The 12,417-nt window shown below is 35.1% G+C and overlaps 1 protein-coding gene across 25 annotated transcripts in view; it reads right to left on the bottom strand.

The window, feature by feature from the left end:
- Positions 1-253: 253 nt before the first annotated feature.
- Positions 254-12,417, bottom strand: part of NIN (ninein) — a 104,630-nt gene continuing 92,466 nt past the window's right edge. For 8 of the 25 annotated variants that reach the window (XM_027111205.1, XM_027111199.1, XM_027111196.1 and 5 more), the window contains 5 exons: positions 10,367-10,396; positions 10,046-10,246; positions 6,243-6,356; positions 3,955-4,157; positions 254-3,216 (listed from right to left, as the gene is read on the bottom strand). In XM_027111205.1, coding sequence (XP_026967006.1) covers positions 3,189-3,216; positions 3,955-4,157; positions 6,243-6,356; positions 10,046-10,246; positions 10,367-10,396 — 576 coding nt within the window. In that variant the 3' untranslated portion in view covers positions 254-3,188. Of the gene's footprint in view, positions 4,158-6,242; positions 6,357-7,908; positions 8,429-10,045; positions 10,247-10,366; positions 10,397-11,371; positions 11,535-12,417 lie in introns of those variants that run through there. The other 17 variants (XM_027111204.1, XM_027111209.1, XM_027111200.1 and 14 more) reach the window with 11 other exon arrangements.

Consider the following 12,417-nt stretch of genomic DNA (forward strand, 5'->3'; position numbering starts at 1 on the left):
TCAAACTGGCTGGTGTGAAAGTCATCAATTCTGTTACAGAAATGGAGTCCCAGTGCTCTAAATCACATAATTTGGGGATTTTTTTTTTTTTTAATGCAGACTCTAATTCAGTAGGTCTGGAGTGAATGCTCCAGAGATTTTGCATTTATAAAATATGTTTAGTGCAATGTTTTGATGCTTTCACTCTAAAAACCAATGATAAACATACTGAAACTGTTTATAAAAGTTCAAGGTGTATAGAAAAAAAGAGCCATATTTGCAAAATTATTTATTTACATCTTAAGCTCATGGTAAAATCTTTATAGGATAGAATGGCTAAGATGAAATATACAAAGTCGATATAAACACATAAGCATTAATCTTTACATGAAAAGAATCTTAGTGATGGCTATCGGTGAACTCGGGTTTTCCTTTATAAAACCAATGTTCCCTTCAATCATGCTGTGATAATGTCTTCCAATAAGAACAGATTTAATGAATATCATTCAAAAAAAGCTGGGAAATAAAAAGCTAACTTGGATTTATTATTAAACCACTATCCATATGTCATAAAACCAAAACTGTTTTACAGGGCTGAGATGTTTGAATAGGTCCAAACATGATATAGTGAATAAGTTTTAAATAACGAATGCTTTGGTTATTAGGTTTTGACTTAGTTTTGGCATAACTTGTATAATTTATATCATTCTAGTGAGTCATTAGGTAATCCGTTCAAAACAAGACTTGCTTAATATTATCACGAAGCACTTAGCCTTGCCTTGAGTGAGACTACCTTTAAGATGCTGACAATAGCAACACATTTCTCTTTTCCTTTACTCAGAAAAAAGAAATCACAAAAATAAAAAAATCATTTTCACACGTTAAAGTCCACCATAAACTCTTATTCATTCTTAAAAAAACAAAAGTTCCTCATCATAATACCTGCCCTGGGTATTGGTACATTATTGAAATATTAGACCTGTAAGAACTCCTCATAAACCTTGAAAGCCTATGACTGTGATCTACTTATGTTTAAGGTTAAATATATAAACAATGCATTTGAAGCTTCTGGGAAGAATTCATATTTAAAATAGTTTTAAAAAAATCTGGGTTTATTAAGTTTTAGAAAAATAAATACTGTGATTGGTTCTACCCCTCCTCTTCTACTTCTCTTCCTTCACAAATTTGAACTTAATAGTTCAGGCTTCTAAAAAGCAGAAGAAAGCAAAATAGAACAATGTAGGTTTTATTATCCACACTTTCCTTTTCTAAGGGTAACATTATCACAAAGGCAAACTTGATTTTCTTTCCTTGAAATGAAGATCCTATCTCCTAAGACTTATTTAAATAACTGTTCTTAAGAAATCAAGAGAATTTAACAACCAGTACTTTTAATAAATGAGGAGTTAAATGCCTATAAGATATATAAGGTGACTGTAAAGAGTTCTATTATAAAGTCTGAAAGCAAAATCTAAACATTTAATAGTTTACATTTAATCTCTTTAAAAGGCCTTTTAAAAGCTGTAAGCTATATTATAAATTGCCAGTTAAATTCCCACTCTAGTCTACAAAAATAATCTGCTGCACAAATATATAATTTAAGGTAACTATATATTTCTTGTATTGATCTTTTTTCCAATTTTATGAGTGCAGTGAAGCAAGAAGTAAGCACCGAGGTGTTAGTTAAATTAACTTTCATTTGAGCAGCATTTTGATTTTAGATAAAGGGATTCTAAATGTAGTCTAAAATTTTCCAGAAGTCATATTTACATTCATTGTACAACACTTTATATACACATACAGATTTATAAGAAACAAATTAATCTATACTTTTCATAATGTAAAAAATAAAGATAAAAAACACAACACGTGTGATCATATGGTAAGCCATCTATTTGAGAAATGTGCTTGGTGTTCAGTTCTGACGGCAAAAACCTTGAATAACTTAAAGCATATCACATAAATATACCACAGGTGCTTAGTTTATTTATGACCTTAACCTAGGCCTATCCACAGTTTTAAGTGTTAAAGTCAATGCCATACAAGTAGTTGAGTTTACTAGTAATGTTTGCACTGGAGAAAAATGATTAGGGGAGGCATGACAGCAGATATCAAATGTTTTGAAGTGTAATTGTAGGGAGGGATTAAAATTAATTCTTTTCCAGGGGAAAATCGGGAATTTCTGATAATAGAGCTGTTCAAAAGTGAAAAAGTCTGCTTCTGAAGCATGAACTCCCAGTCCCACAAATGACCTTGCCTTGTCAGGGCTCTTGTAGCAAGGACTCCTGTGTTGGCAGGTAGGACTAATAGTACATGGTTAGGCCCAAGGAACTCTAAAGTTCCTTAATGCAAATTATTTTGTTGATATTGAGTTTCTGACGTGGCTTCCTAAGCAGTTTGCTTCATCTTTTTTTCCTGCCCATAAGGCAGTGTTTGATTTTCCTGTGATACCTCTTATAAATTGATGGGCTTGGCTTTCCTGGAATTTATCAAAGTGAATTTTTCTGATCTAATTACTCTTCCACAAAAACAAACAGGTGGCTGTGATGAGCTCTGTTTGTGTCCCACATAGTAAGTTCTTTACCAACCAACTCCTGGCTGAAGTAGGCTAGAAGCAGAGATTTTACCTGGGGAAAAAAGTTATTCAAAATGTTTACTGTTCTGTAATGTTCTAGTCTTGAGACTGAATGGAAAAATCCTATTTGGCACTCCTTTACCTCAGATGGCATGCGAATGCTTATCACAGTAAGAAATTCTTATGATCAGATTTGAGGTGCAGAGGAATAGGAAGCATGGAAAATTTGACCTATATTAAACAAACAAGCAAACAATAACTCTTCCATATGTTAGAAGAGGTTTTTAACTCTAAAATCAAGGCCTTTTTCCAGAAAATTAAATTCACTAAAAATGTAGAAATAAAAATCCCACTATGGCTCTAAATATATGACAAATAAATAAGGTCACATGGTTTATACATTTCAAATTCTTAACGAGGCCCTACAGTATTTCAGGAAGACGTCTTAAAGTATTGTTCCCTGAGTTCTTGAGGCAACCCCAAATATAAGTTCATGAAATCCAAGACTTTAGAGAGAGAAAAACCCACATGGTTTACTTCTCTCTCTTCTAGGAGTAGCTGTTTACTCCAAAGCAGTTTGTTCAGTGCTTACCCTATAGTTCAAATGCTTTAAGAATGTGGCTTTATCCATTTCTTAGAAGACAAGCTCCCAAATGAAACTTCTAAGAAGGAAAAAAAAAGAAAAAGACTGTTTAAAGAAGGTAAAGTTTTAACATTAGTTAACAGTGCAGTTGAGTAAATGAGTTTTAGATCTGTAATACATAAAGGGTGGTAATACTGTCATAGGTGTTAGAAGGTAGAGTTCTATGGACTCTGGCATTTCTGACCTCAGTGGTATTAATACCAGCTTCTCTTACCAAACAGAAAGTCTAACAATTAATTCAAAAAACCAGAACTATTAGAAACGGAATGACTTTTCATATGTAAATGTATGAGAAGATGTACATTTGGTTATAAAATAAAGATCAAAACAGCCAGCTAATAATTTCTCAACTTTTAAATATCTGCAATTTACATATAAACTTATACATAACAGTAATTTTTAAAAATTCATTCAAAACTGGGGTTTTAAGATTCTTGAGTTGTTTTTGTATCACCTTCTTGATGGCTATTAGAATATTTTTAAAAATTCAAAGCTTGGGAATAATTCAAACAGTGAAATATGTATTTGTTTGCAACTTCCATTATAGTCTATTTAGAAAAACTAATTACAATGAATGGAGATTTTAATTCTGTTGCTGGAAGTTTTACGTTAGGCTTAACTTTAAGCCATTAAAGTTTAAAAAAAAAACCCAAGAAAACCCCACAATAAACAACGGTTGAGAGAACATACTGAAATGCTCCATCCATTTCAGTAAAGTGCACAACTATGAGTGTTTATCCTTTGGCTTGGCTATGACCTTAAGGGAGGTGTAGAAGTCAATGGTGCTGGTGTCAGATTCCTGACTATATTACTGAGGCTGGCAATCTTCTCCTCTAGGAGGTAATTTTTCTTCTCTGCTGTTTTTTGTCGCTGTTCAGTTATTTCCAGAGCTTTCAACAATTGGGCATTTTCCACATACAAATCCTTCACCATCTCATCTGCTTTAGTATTCTTGCAGAGCTAGAAATAGAACCAGAAACATCTTGACTCCATTTCTGTAATTCTCTTAAATTTAAGGTCTGACATAGGACAGTTGTTTATAAAGGCAAATGGCTTCTATCAATTATATTCTTTCATTTTACAATACAGCTTTAACATCAGACCTGGCACCAGGGATACAAGTAGAGCAAATCCACTTATTCCAAGCTGTTTCTCTGCATAATATGTTTGTAGAAGTCACTAATAAAAAGAACAAATTGATATTTGAGGGCTCGAAAATGAAGGTATTTTTCAACCTAATAAATTAGGTATTATTTCTTTATTCATTCTCTAAAAATACCAAAATACTTCTATAACTTAAATTTCTGAGGGTGTGAACTGTGTTTAACTGTTATTAACAATAGGTGCTTGAGTTTCCCATTCATAACCACATACAACCTACTGATTGTTATAATACATGAGCCAAATTTTAAAATAAAGAGAGAAGATTTGGCAGTTACTTTTCCTTAACTCTCCCTCTTTGTATAAAACCTTGTCTAGAAGAGATATTCTAATCTTTATAGTTAGAATATACAGTCTTGTTTAGGGCAGGAAAACTTGTCAGCAGCATTAGGATAATTTTATTATTGCTCCTGTTAGTTAATATCTTATAATCTCCTTTCCCTCATTATACCTTTAACTCCTCATTTTACACCCAGTTTCAGGCAGGGCATCTACAAGTATAAAGGTTTAAGGGAATAAAGAAAACTAAGGAGTGGTTAATTAATTTACATAATAGCATTTCAAAGGGCAATGATAAAGACTATCACACTGAAGCCCAGAACCTAAGTGACTGGCAAGTTTAACATAATACTAACATACTTTCTATCGAACTGTTTTTATACAAACTTTCCTCCTTTCCTGCCATTAAAAAACACTTTGATGACTCTTATCTACTACCGAATGAAATTCAAACTCTGTGGCTTAGCACTAAGACCCTCTACTGTCTGCTCTTCCCTATCTCTCATTTCTTTTTCTTCTCCCAGGACAGGATGAACAGTTAATGCCAGTGTTTGTAGATGACCACACCCCATGTTTCCCATTTTCTTTATTTTTGAAACTGCTATCTGGCCGAATGCTTGGTACTGTGAACTACACTAGTAGCTGTAGTAAGTGAACTACACTCCATATAGGCAGGATTTTGTTTTGTTCATTGCTGTATTTCTAGTGCTTAGAACAGAACCTGGCATGTAGTAACTATGTGTTGAATAAAGGATTAAAGGATTGAATCAATAAATGTAAATACAGGTCCTTCTCTCCATTCTGTGTATTAAGATATAGGGCTGAGGAAAGTTCCTGTCTACCTCTGCATTTAGACTTTCCCTTGGAATTATTCTTCTTGGATTTTATATATCTGAAAAACCAGGTTGGGCAATTTCCACCTTCCCACTCCCGCCACAGTTTGTCTCAATCTCAGATTCCAGAGAAGTTATAAAACTTTCCTAGAAAGTAGTCCTTCTTGTATATCTCTTCAGTGGATGCACAAATAATTTCTAAGCACTGAGGCCACACCTGCCACCAGCAGGAAAAAAGGATCAGGCTAACTAGTGGTCCTGAATTCAAGAGTCCAGATTCTAATTCAAAACAACCTTTTGGGGTCTGGCTATAGCCATAAGGTTGTTTTTGAGGCTGTCATAGCTGTTGCAAACAGGAAAGCTAAAGTTATACTTATTATCCCCCAATTTTTTACCAATATAAAATTTCTTTTTATTTAAATAGGAATATTTCCTCTCTGGGGAAAAAAAATCTATAAAAATTCAATTTAAATTGAACCTCATTAGAAATGCTTTAGGTCCATGAGAGTCACTGCTAGCAAATATACATTTTTTAAATTGTAGACAAACATATGACTCAAAAGAACTTTGGAAAAAAACAACGTAGAATACAGAATTCATATTTTTGAAGTGGTATGGGAAAGAGTGACTCCTAAATTCTTCTAAACATTTATAATAGAATTTGCTTTTATTAGACAACAAAAGTTAACAAGTTAATAGCAACAGAGGAATGTAAAATTGGAGTTAAAGTTGAATATGAGGTGGGTGGGTAGAGATGACCTGGGAGGCTCACTTGTTCTTTGAGCTGATTCACTTTTTCCTGAAGAAGCCTTTTCACCAGTTTCAATTTTTGTTCAACTTCCATCATTCGTTCCTCCATGACAGTTACCAGGTGTTCCTGGTTTCCCTGAAGGAAAGAAAAAAATTTGTATTATCATTTGAAAATCATGCCACACAAAAGCACTAATAGTTAATTTTCCCCATAAAATGCCTAGAGAAAGGACAGCAAATGTTTGCCTTTGAACAGGAAGGGTGGATTTCTGATGAAATGGGAGCTCTGAACACTGCATGGGTTGCACATGTTAGAAAAGTAACCCTATTAGAGAAAGAATCAAAGACAAAAGAAGAATCTTACCTGTGTTACCATCTTCCCCTGAGATAAAGCAAAATTCTTAAAACCCATAATTTAAGATCTGTGTGTACTTATTATAGTAAAATAGGTATCCAAAGTAAATTAAAAGATGGTTCTCAACCTTTCATCTGTGATTTGGGTCTTTGCAATACTGTGGGCATCTCAACAACAAAATAATCAAAAACTGAGTTTATTTAGGATCACCTAACATTTCCAATTAGCTTGCAATATGTGTCTGTTTTTCCTTTGAAATGGCTGATTACTGTGAGGGTGTTAGTGTTTCTAATAGCCTCTTCCTGCTAGTTATTCTGGTTATTGGTTTCCTAATTTGACCTGTCAATGTGAAGCACATATCAGAATTGGAGGATGGATTTATCATTAGAACAGATTTAAAACTGAAAATCTCCCCATAAAAAAACTCCTAGACAAAACAATAGGGCAGAAAAAGGACCCTGGCTTCTCCTCTCCTCATACAACAGTGATGGATTAAGGAGTGTGTGGGTTTTGGAGCGCAGAGTGACCTGGAACAAGATTTAGAGTGCAACTGACGGCCCTTTCTCCCAGTCCACCAAAATGTTCACATAAAGAATTTCAGGGCTTCCCTGGTAGCGCACTGGTTGTGAGTCCGCCTGCTGATGCAGGGGACACGGGTTCGTGCCCCAGTCCGGGAAGATCCCACATGCCGCAGAGCGGCTGGGCCCGTGAGCCATGGCTGCTGAGCCTGCGCATCCGGAGCCTGTGCTCCGCAACGGGAGAGGCCGCAGCAGTGAGAGGCCTGCGTACCAAAAAAAAAAAAGAATTTCAGATTTTAAAAGGTTCTTCAAATGTTTAAGCAAGACTCAGGTATTAATGGCTGATGGCATAACCTGTCCTTAAAAATATTCCCAAAAAGGTGTCCTTTAAAAAGCACAAAAAGAATGACCAAATGTGAGTGGAAAGCCAACATGTGTTTGGATATTAAATAATAACATTTATTCAAGCATAAACGAAACAACTAAGCCATGAGACTAATTTGAAGAGAAAAATTGTAGTAGGCAAAAGACTAATGCAAAATTTCAAGAAACCAGGTCTTAAGAACATCTAAAATCCTATATTTTAAAAGTTATAATGGCTTTTTAAAGTTCAAACATAAATGGAAAATGCCAGATTTCCACTTGCCTTAAAAGAAAAAAAAAAAAAAAAAAAAAAGCAAAAAAAACAAAAAACAAAAAAAAAAAAAAAAAAAAAAAAAAAAAGCTAAGCAAACCAAAAAAAACCCCAGATAATTAATTCAAAGAACACGGGGCATGGCAAAAGAGTGGGGAAAGAGGAAAAACAAAAGCAGTCATATATTTAAAATTTATTTTATTTCATCAAAAATTTCCTTTTTCCTGTCAAAAAAGTATTATACATCTTATATAAAACAGTATAAATAACCCTGATTTTCTTCAAATTTCACATATAAAAGTAGTACCTTTTGTTAAAAATAGTTACAACATATGGAATGAGAAAATATATAGAATACATCCTTTCAAGAATCTCAAGTCCACACTCTTTAAATCGTATAAATAATTACGTGTAACAAGCTGAAATTTGTGAATTTGATTCACAAAATCTGTCATTTCTACATAAATAGGAAACATAATACTGCAAAGGCTTAACAACAACAATAATAATAATAAACTTAAAAGAGCACTTGATTCCAAAACATTTCTCAGCTTATGTCTCTGTTTGTGTGGTGTGTGTGGGTGTGTGCATTTGAGTATCTGCCATGGTAAGAAATGCCAGCAATAACAGCCCAGTGTTCACAGGTGCCCAATCCTTCTGTAGGAATCTGCATGCACTGCTCGCTGCTCCGGTAGCAAGGCCTAGAGAAAGAAGGCAAGTGGTACACTTCACCCTGATGTCAAGATTATGTTTTTTGGGGGAGTCTAAATTCACACATTTATAATGCAAACAATTTTTAAAAGCAAACATCAATACTACATATGCAAGCAAAGCAACACAAGGCAGAAGAAATCACATCACTCCACACACACAGACAACGTGCAGATTCTAATAGCTTTCTATATTCTTAAAATTAGTGTCAGCTTAGTTACCAGAAACAGGAGAGCCTGCCATGGCATTCTAGTGAGAGCAATAAGCAGTCCACCCTGCCATCTGGAGAAATTCTTTCTTTTTTTTTTTTTTTGAAGTACAAAAGTCTTAAATTTTGTCTATCTAATCCTCAAATAATTGAAGTAAAAGGATTAAACACTGGTGGGTGGGTTGGGAAGAGCATGTTTTGAAAATAGTGTATATGAAAGAGCAATGAGTAGGATCTTAGTCTAATCATTTGGTTTTAAATGTCCATTAAAAACTGAGGTCACTCAGTTTTTAATGAAGAGTTGAAGCATCTGTCCAACACCCACCATCACAATTTTAATTCTGGAATTAAATTTTAGTATTTGGAAATTGAGTGTAGGAAGCTTCCAAAAACATGGATTTTAAGCCTTTGTTAGAAAGAATAGATGACAGAAGTACATCATGCAAAAGCACAGATATATACTAGTAGGAGAAGAAAACCAAGTTGTTACAATGTATAATTATGGTGCTAATGTGACTTTGCAAAGCGAGGGTGAGGGGATTACAGAAAGAGAGGTGGGAAATTCCTTGTCAAACGTCAACTGAAAAGCAAGGTATTTGAAAACAGAAGAAGAGCATCCAAACTAGAACAAACTAATTTAGAATTCTACAAACTAAGGAGTAGTTTTAATTTTATTCCTAATTCTGAATAAATGGACAAGACCAAAGAGTCAAGAGACTTCTGAAAGAGGAGAATCATGAATGAAGCACTAAAGAGAAATAACTATTTGAAAACCTAGGTAATATAAGATTGTGTCTGGTAGTGAGCTGGGATAATGCTAATTCAAAGGGAAGGGGAAGAAGATCTTTATTTTCTTAAAGATAGAGTTTTTCAAACTAGATCATTAAAAAAATAAGTTAAATGAACTATGTCAACTAAAAGAGTCACTGATGACACATTTTACTTTATTAGTTGAGAAAAGTGCCCATTTGTGAATTCCATGGAACTCAGCAGGCTATACTCCTCTGGTACAAGAAAACCCAGGATGCTCTGTTAGTAATACATATCCTAGAGTTGCACTTGAATTCTGTAATATCTTTGGCATTAGACAAGAATGTTAGGTCAATTGTGCAATATGCTCAAGTGATCCTGAGACTTCATCATCGATTACAAATGTGCAAAGGAGACCCAGAACACTTAATTACCTAGCTTAGAAGCTGAGAGCTCAAAAGCAGCACTGCAAAAAACCCAAACCAAAACAGCACTGCAGTTCTGTGGATTTGTAATTCAGGTAAGGTGTAACTGCCTGACAAAAGATTTAGGTTCTTCATCCCCACATGTGAACTGGTATAACTTTCAAATAAGCAGGTAAAATTAAATTAGGTGATCTGAGTTTACTATTAGAAAAAGATCCTCATACCTGTGGTGTGTTGATTTCAGAAGTCCTGTTTTCAAGTTCCTCCTGCAGGCACTGGTTTATCCTTTCTGGCTGTAGCAGCTGATATTGAAGCTGCAGAAATTGCTCCCTGGGAACCATTGGACAGGCTTGCTGCTGGAGCAGCTGCAGATCCCAAGCATGAGGGGATGGGCTAAGCATCACAGTGGACCTCAGGTGCTGCATCTAGAGGATAAGGGCAAAGCCCTGGTCAGCTGCAGTGCCTTCAATCAGAGAGTTGCCCTTGAAAGTGGCAAGCAGAGAGTAATAAAGTCTATGAATTCATTAATGGCCTCTCAGACTCACTGGTAACTTGAAAGCAGGCAGCACATGATCCTGAGTAAGAATAAAGAATCATTTTGCTTAGGAGATAATACATTTAATGCATAAGCAGGCCTTGAAAGTTTTAGACTTAAACTGTACTTCCTCATTCTTAAGTGACTATAAGACATGAGGCACATGATGTACATATGTCTGAATTCTCCTTTTTTCTTCTTACACTAGAACATTTAATTATCCCTCTTTTTTTTTTTTTTTTTAAAAAAATGGTTGGAATAGGCAAAGGGGAGAATGAGGTTATGCTTTAGAGTTTTGCCACTTACCACTCATAAAGATTCTTAAGAGTGAATGTTCAATGACTACATTTTTTCCAAGTTAGCAATTTGTTTTCAAGATTCTCATCTTGCATCTCAAATTATTTTAACCTATCTTAGTTTATCAGACAGGCAATTCCGGGGCATAAGATGATACCCCAGAACATCTGGGAATTGAAGTACATGGAATGAAAGTATTTATTCAAGACAATGAGGAAATGGTATGTGTATCGCAAGCCAGTCAAAGTTGGGGCGAGGGAAAGGAGAAGGCACTGCATTTGGCTAGTGAAGCATGCCACTTCACATCTGTCAACACATTCAGCAGACACAGAGCTCAATGGAAGACATGCAACAAATATGACCAAGTACTAAACTCAAGAAGAAGCACCCCCAGGCATGTGAGAAGGGAAAAAGGCCCTCTAAGACACATCTATAATTAAATGTTATCATGAAACTTCAGAGCCACTATCCATTTCCTTAAATCTAAATTTCTGAGGTGGGGTGTTACCCATTTTGAAATATTTCTAGTTATAGATTTAGAAAACCCACCACTTTATTTTTAAGAATAAAGAATATGGAGAATTACGATCCCCTGATTTTATATCAGTGGGATGATTTTCTTCACACACGTCTTCAAATACTAAGGAAAATCCTGATGTAAATGTAAACAGATATATTCCAAAATTAAAGCAAAATGAAAATGAATATTGGCTCTTACCTTAAGTATTTATTAACTGTCATAGTGGTAGAAATGATTACATGAACAAGGAGTTTAATGAGATGTCTCCATGCCATGAAATTCATTGAGAGAATGTTCTACCTTCACACACTATCTCAGGCAGAGAACTGCACCCTTCTCTGCTAGTTCCAACCACAGAGTTCTAGGTACAGGTTAGCCACAGATAAAACAAAAACAAAAGAGAATTAAGGAGTTATACAAAGAGGAAGAAAATATGAGTTATAAAGAGAAAGAACAGTACAAATTGGGTATATTATATACTTGACCACATGTGCTCTAGTCAGTAGGAACTTAGAAAGAACCAACATTTACATTTCTCTGTATATAAATTTTACAGATATTAAAATGTCTCACATCTCTAATTCTGCAGCCACTTCCTCATCTATTGCAATTTGGTTGGTTTACGAGCTTGCTACCTTTACCTCCACCCATCCCAATATAATAATTCAGAAGATTTCAAGTCCACTATGGAATGGACCTGATGTTAAACACCTTGCCATATGGAGATGCAGAATATAAACTATAAAACATTTTTGTTGTTCAAGTGTCTGAACTGTTGGCTAAGAGGTACACAACAGACTTTAAGAATTGCTAATAGTCTATAACCCTGTTTTTGAGTGATCAAAATGAATTGCTTATAGAACCCTGCTTCACACAGTTGGAGAAAACCCTGGAGTGGGAGGCAGATTCTTCCATATTCTTGTCTAGTGATTTGGGATCTTTAATTACCCTGGGGTAGGGCTATGTATTATGTTACATCAGTGACTTTCAAACTGGCATATAGGGATGAGGAGAAACCCCTTCCCCCAAGGGGGTGCATACATCAGATTGAATCGCCTAGAAAGCTTTCCCTAAATTTCTTGATCCCAAAGATTCTGATGTAGGAACATCTCCCTGCCTACTCACTGCCTCTCCCCCAAACCCGATGAGAATCAATGCCAGAGTGAGAGGCATGTACCTATCCCTCAGGTCAGGTGGGCACAAAAAATGGTGTGAAAACCACTGTTCATCCTCAAATTTGGCCT

This window comes from Aethalodelphis obliquidens, unplaced genomic scaffold (assembly GCF_003676395.1).
Source record: "Aethalodelphis obliquidens isolate GAN/ISIS:26980383/991018 unplaced genomic scaffold, ASM367639v1 scaffold10, whole genome shotgun sequence".
NCBI lineage: Eukaryota > Metazoa > Chordata > Mammalia > Artiodactyla > Delphinidae > Aethalodelphis > Aethalodelphis obliquidens.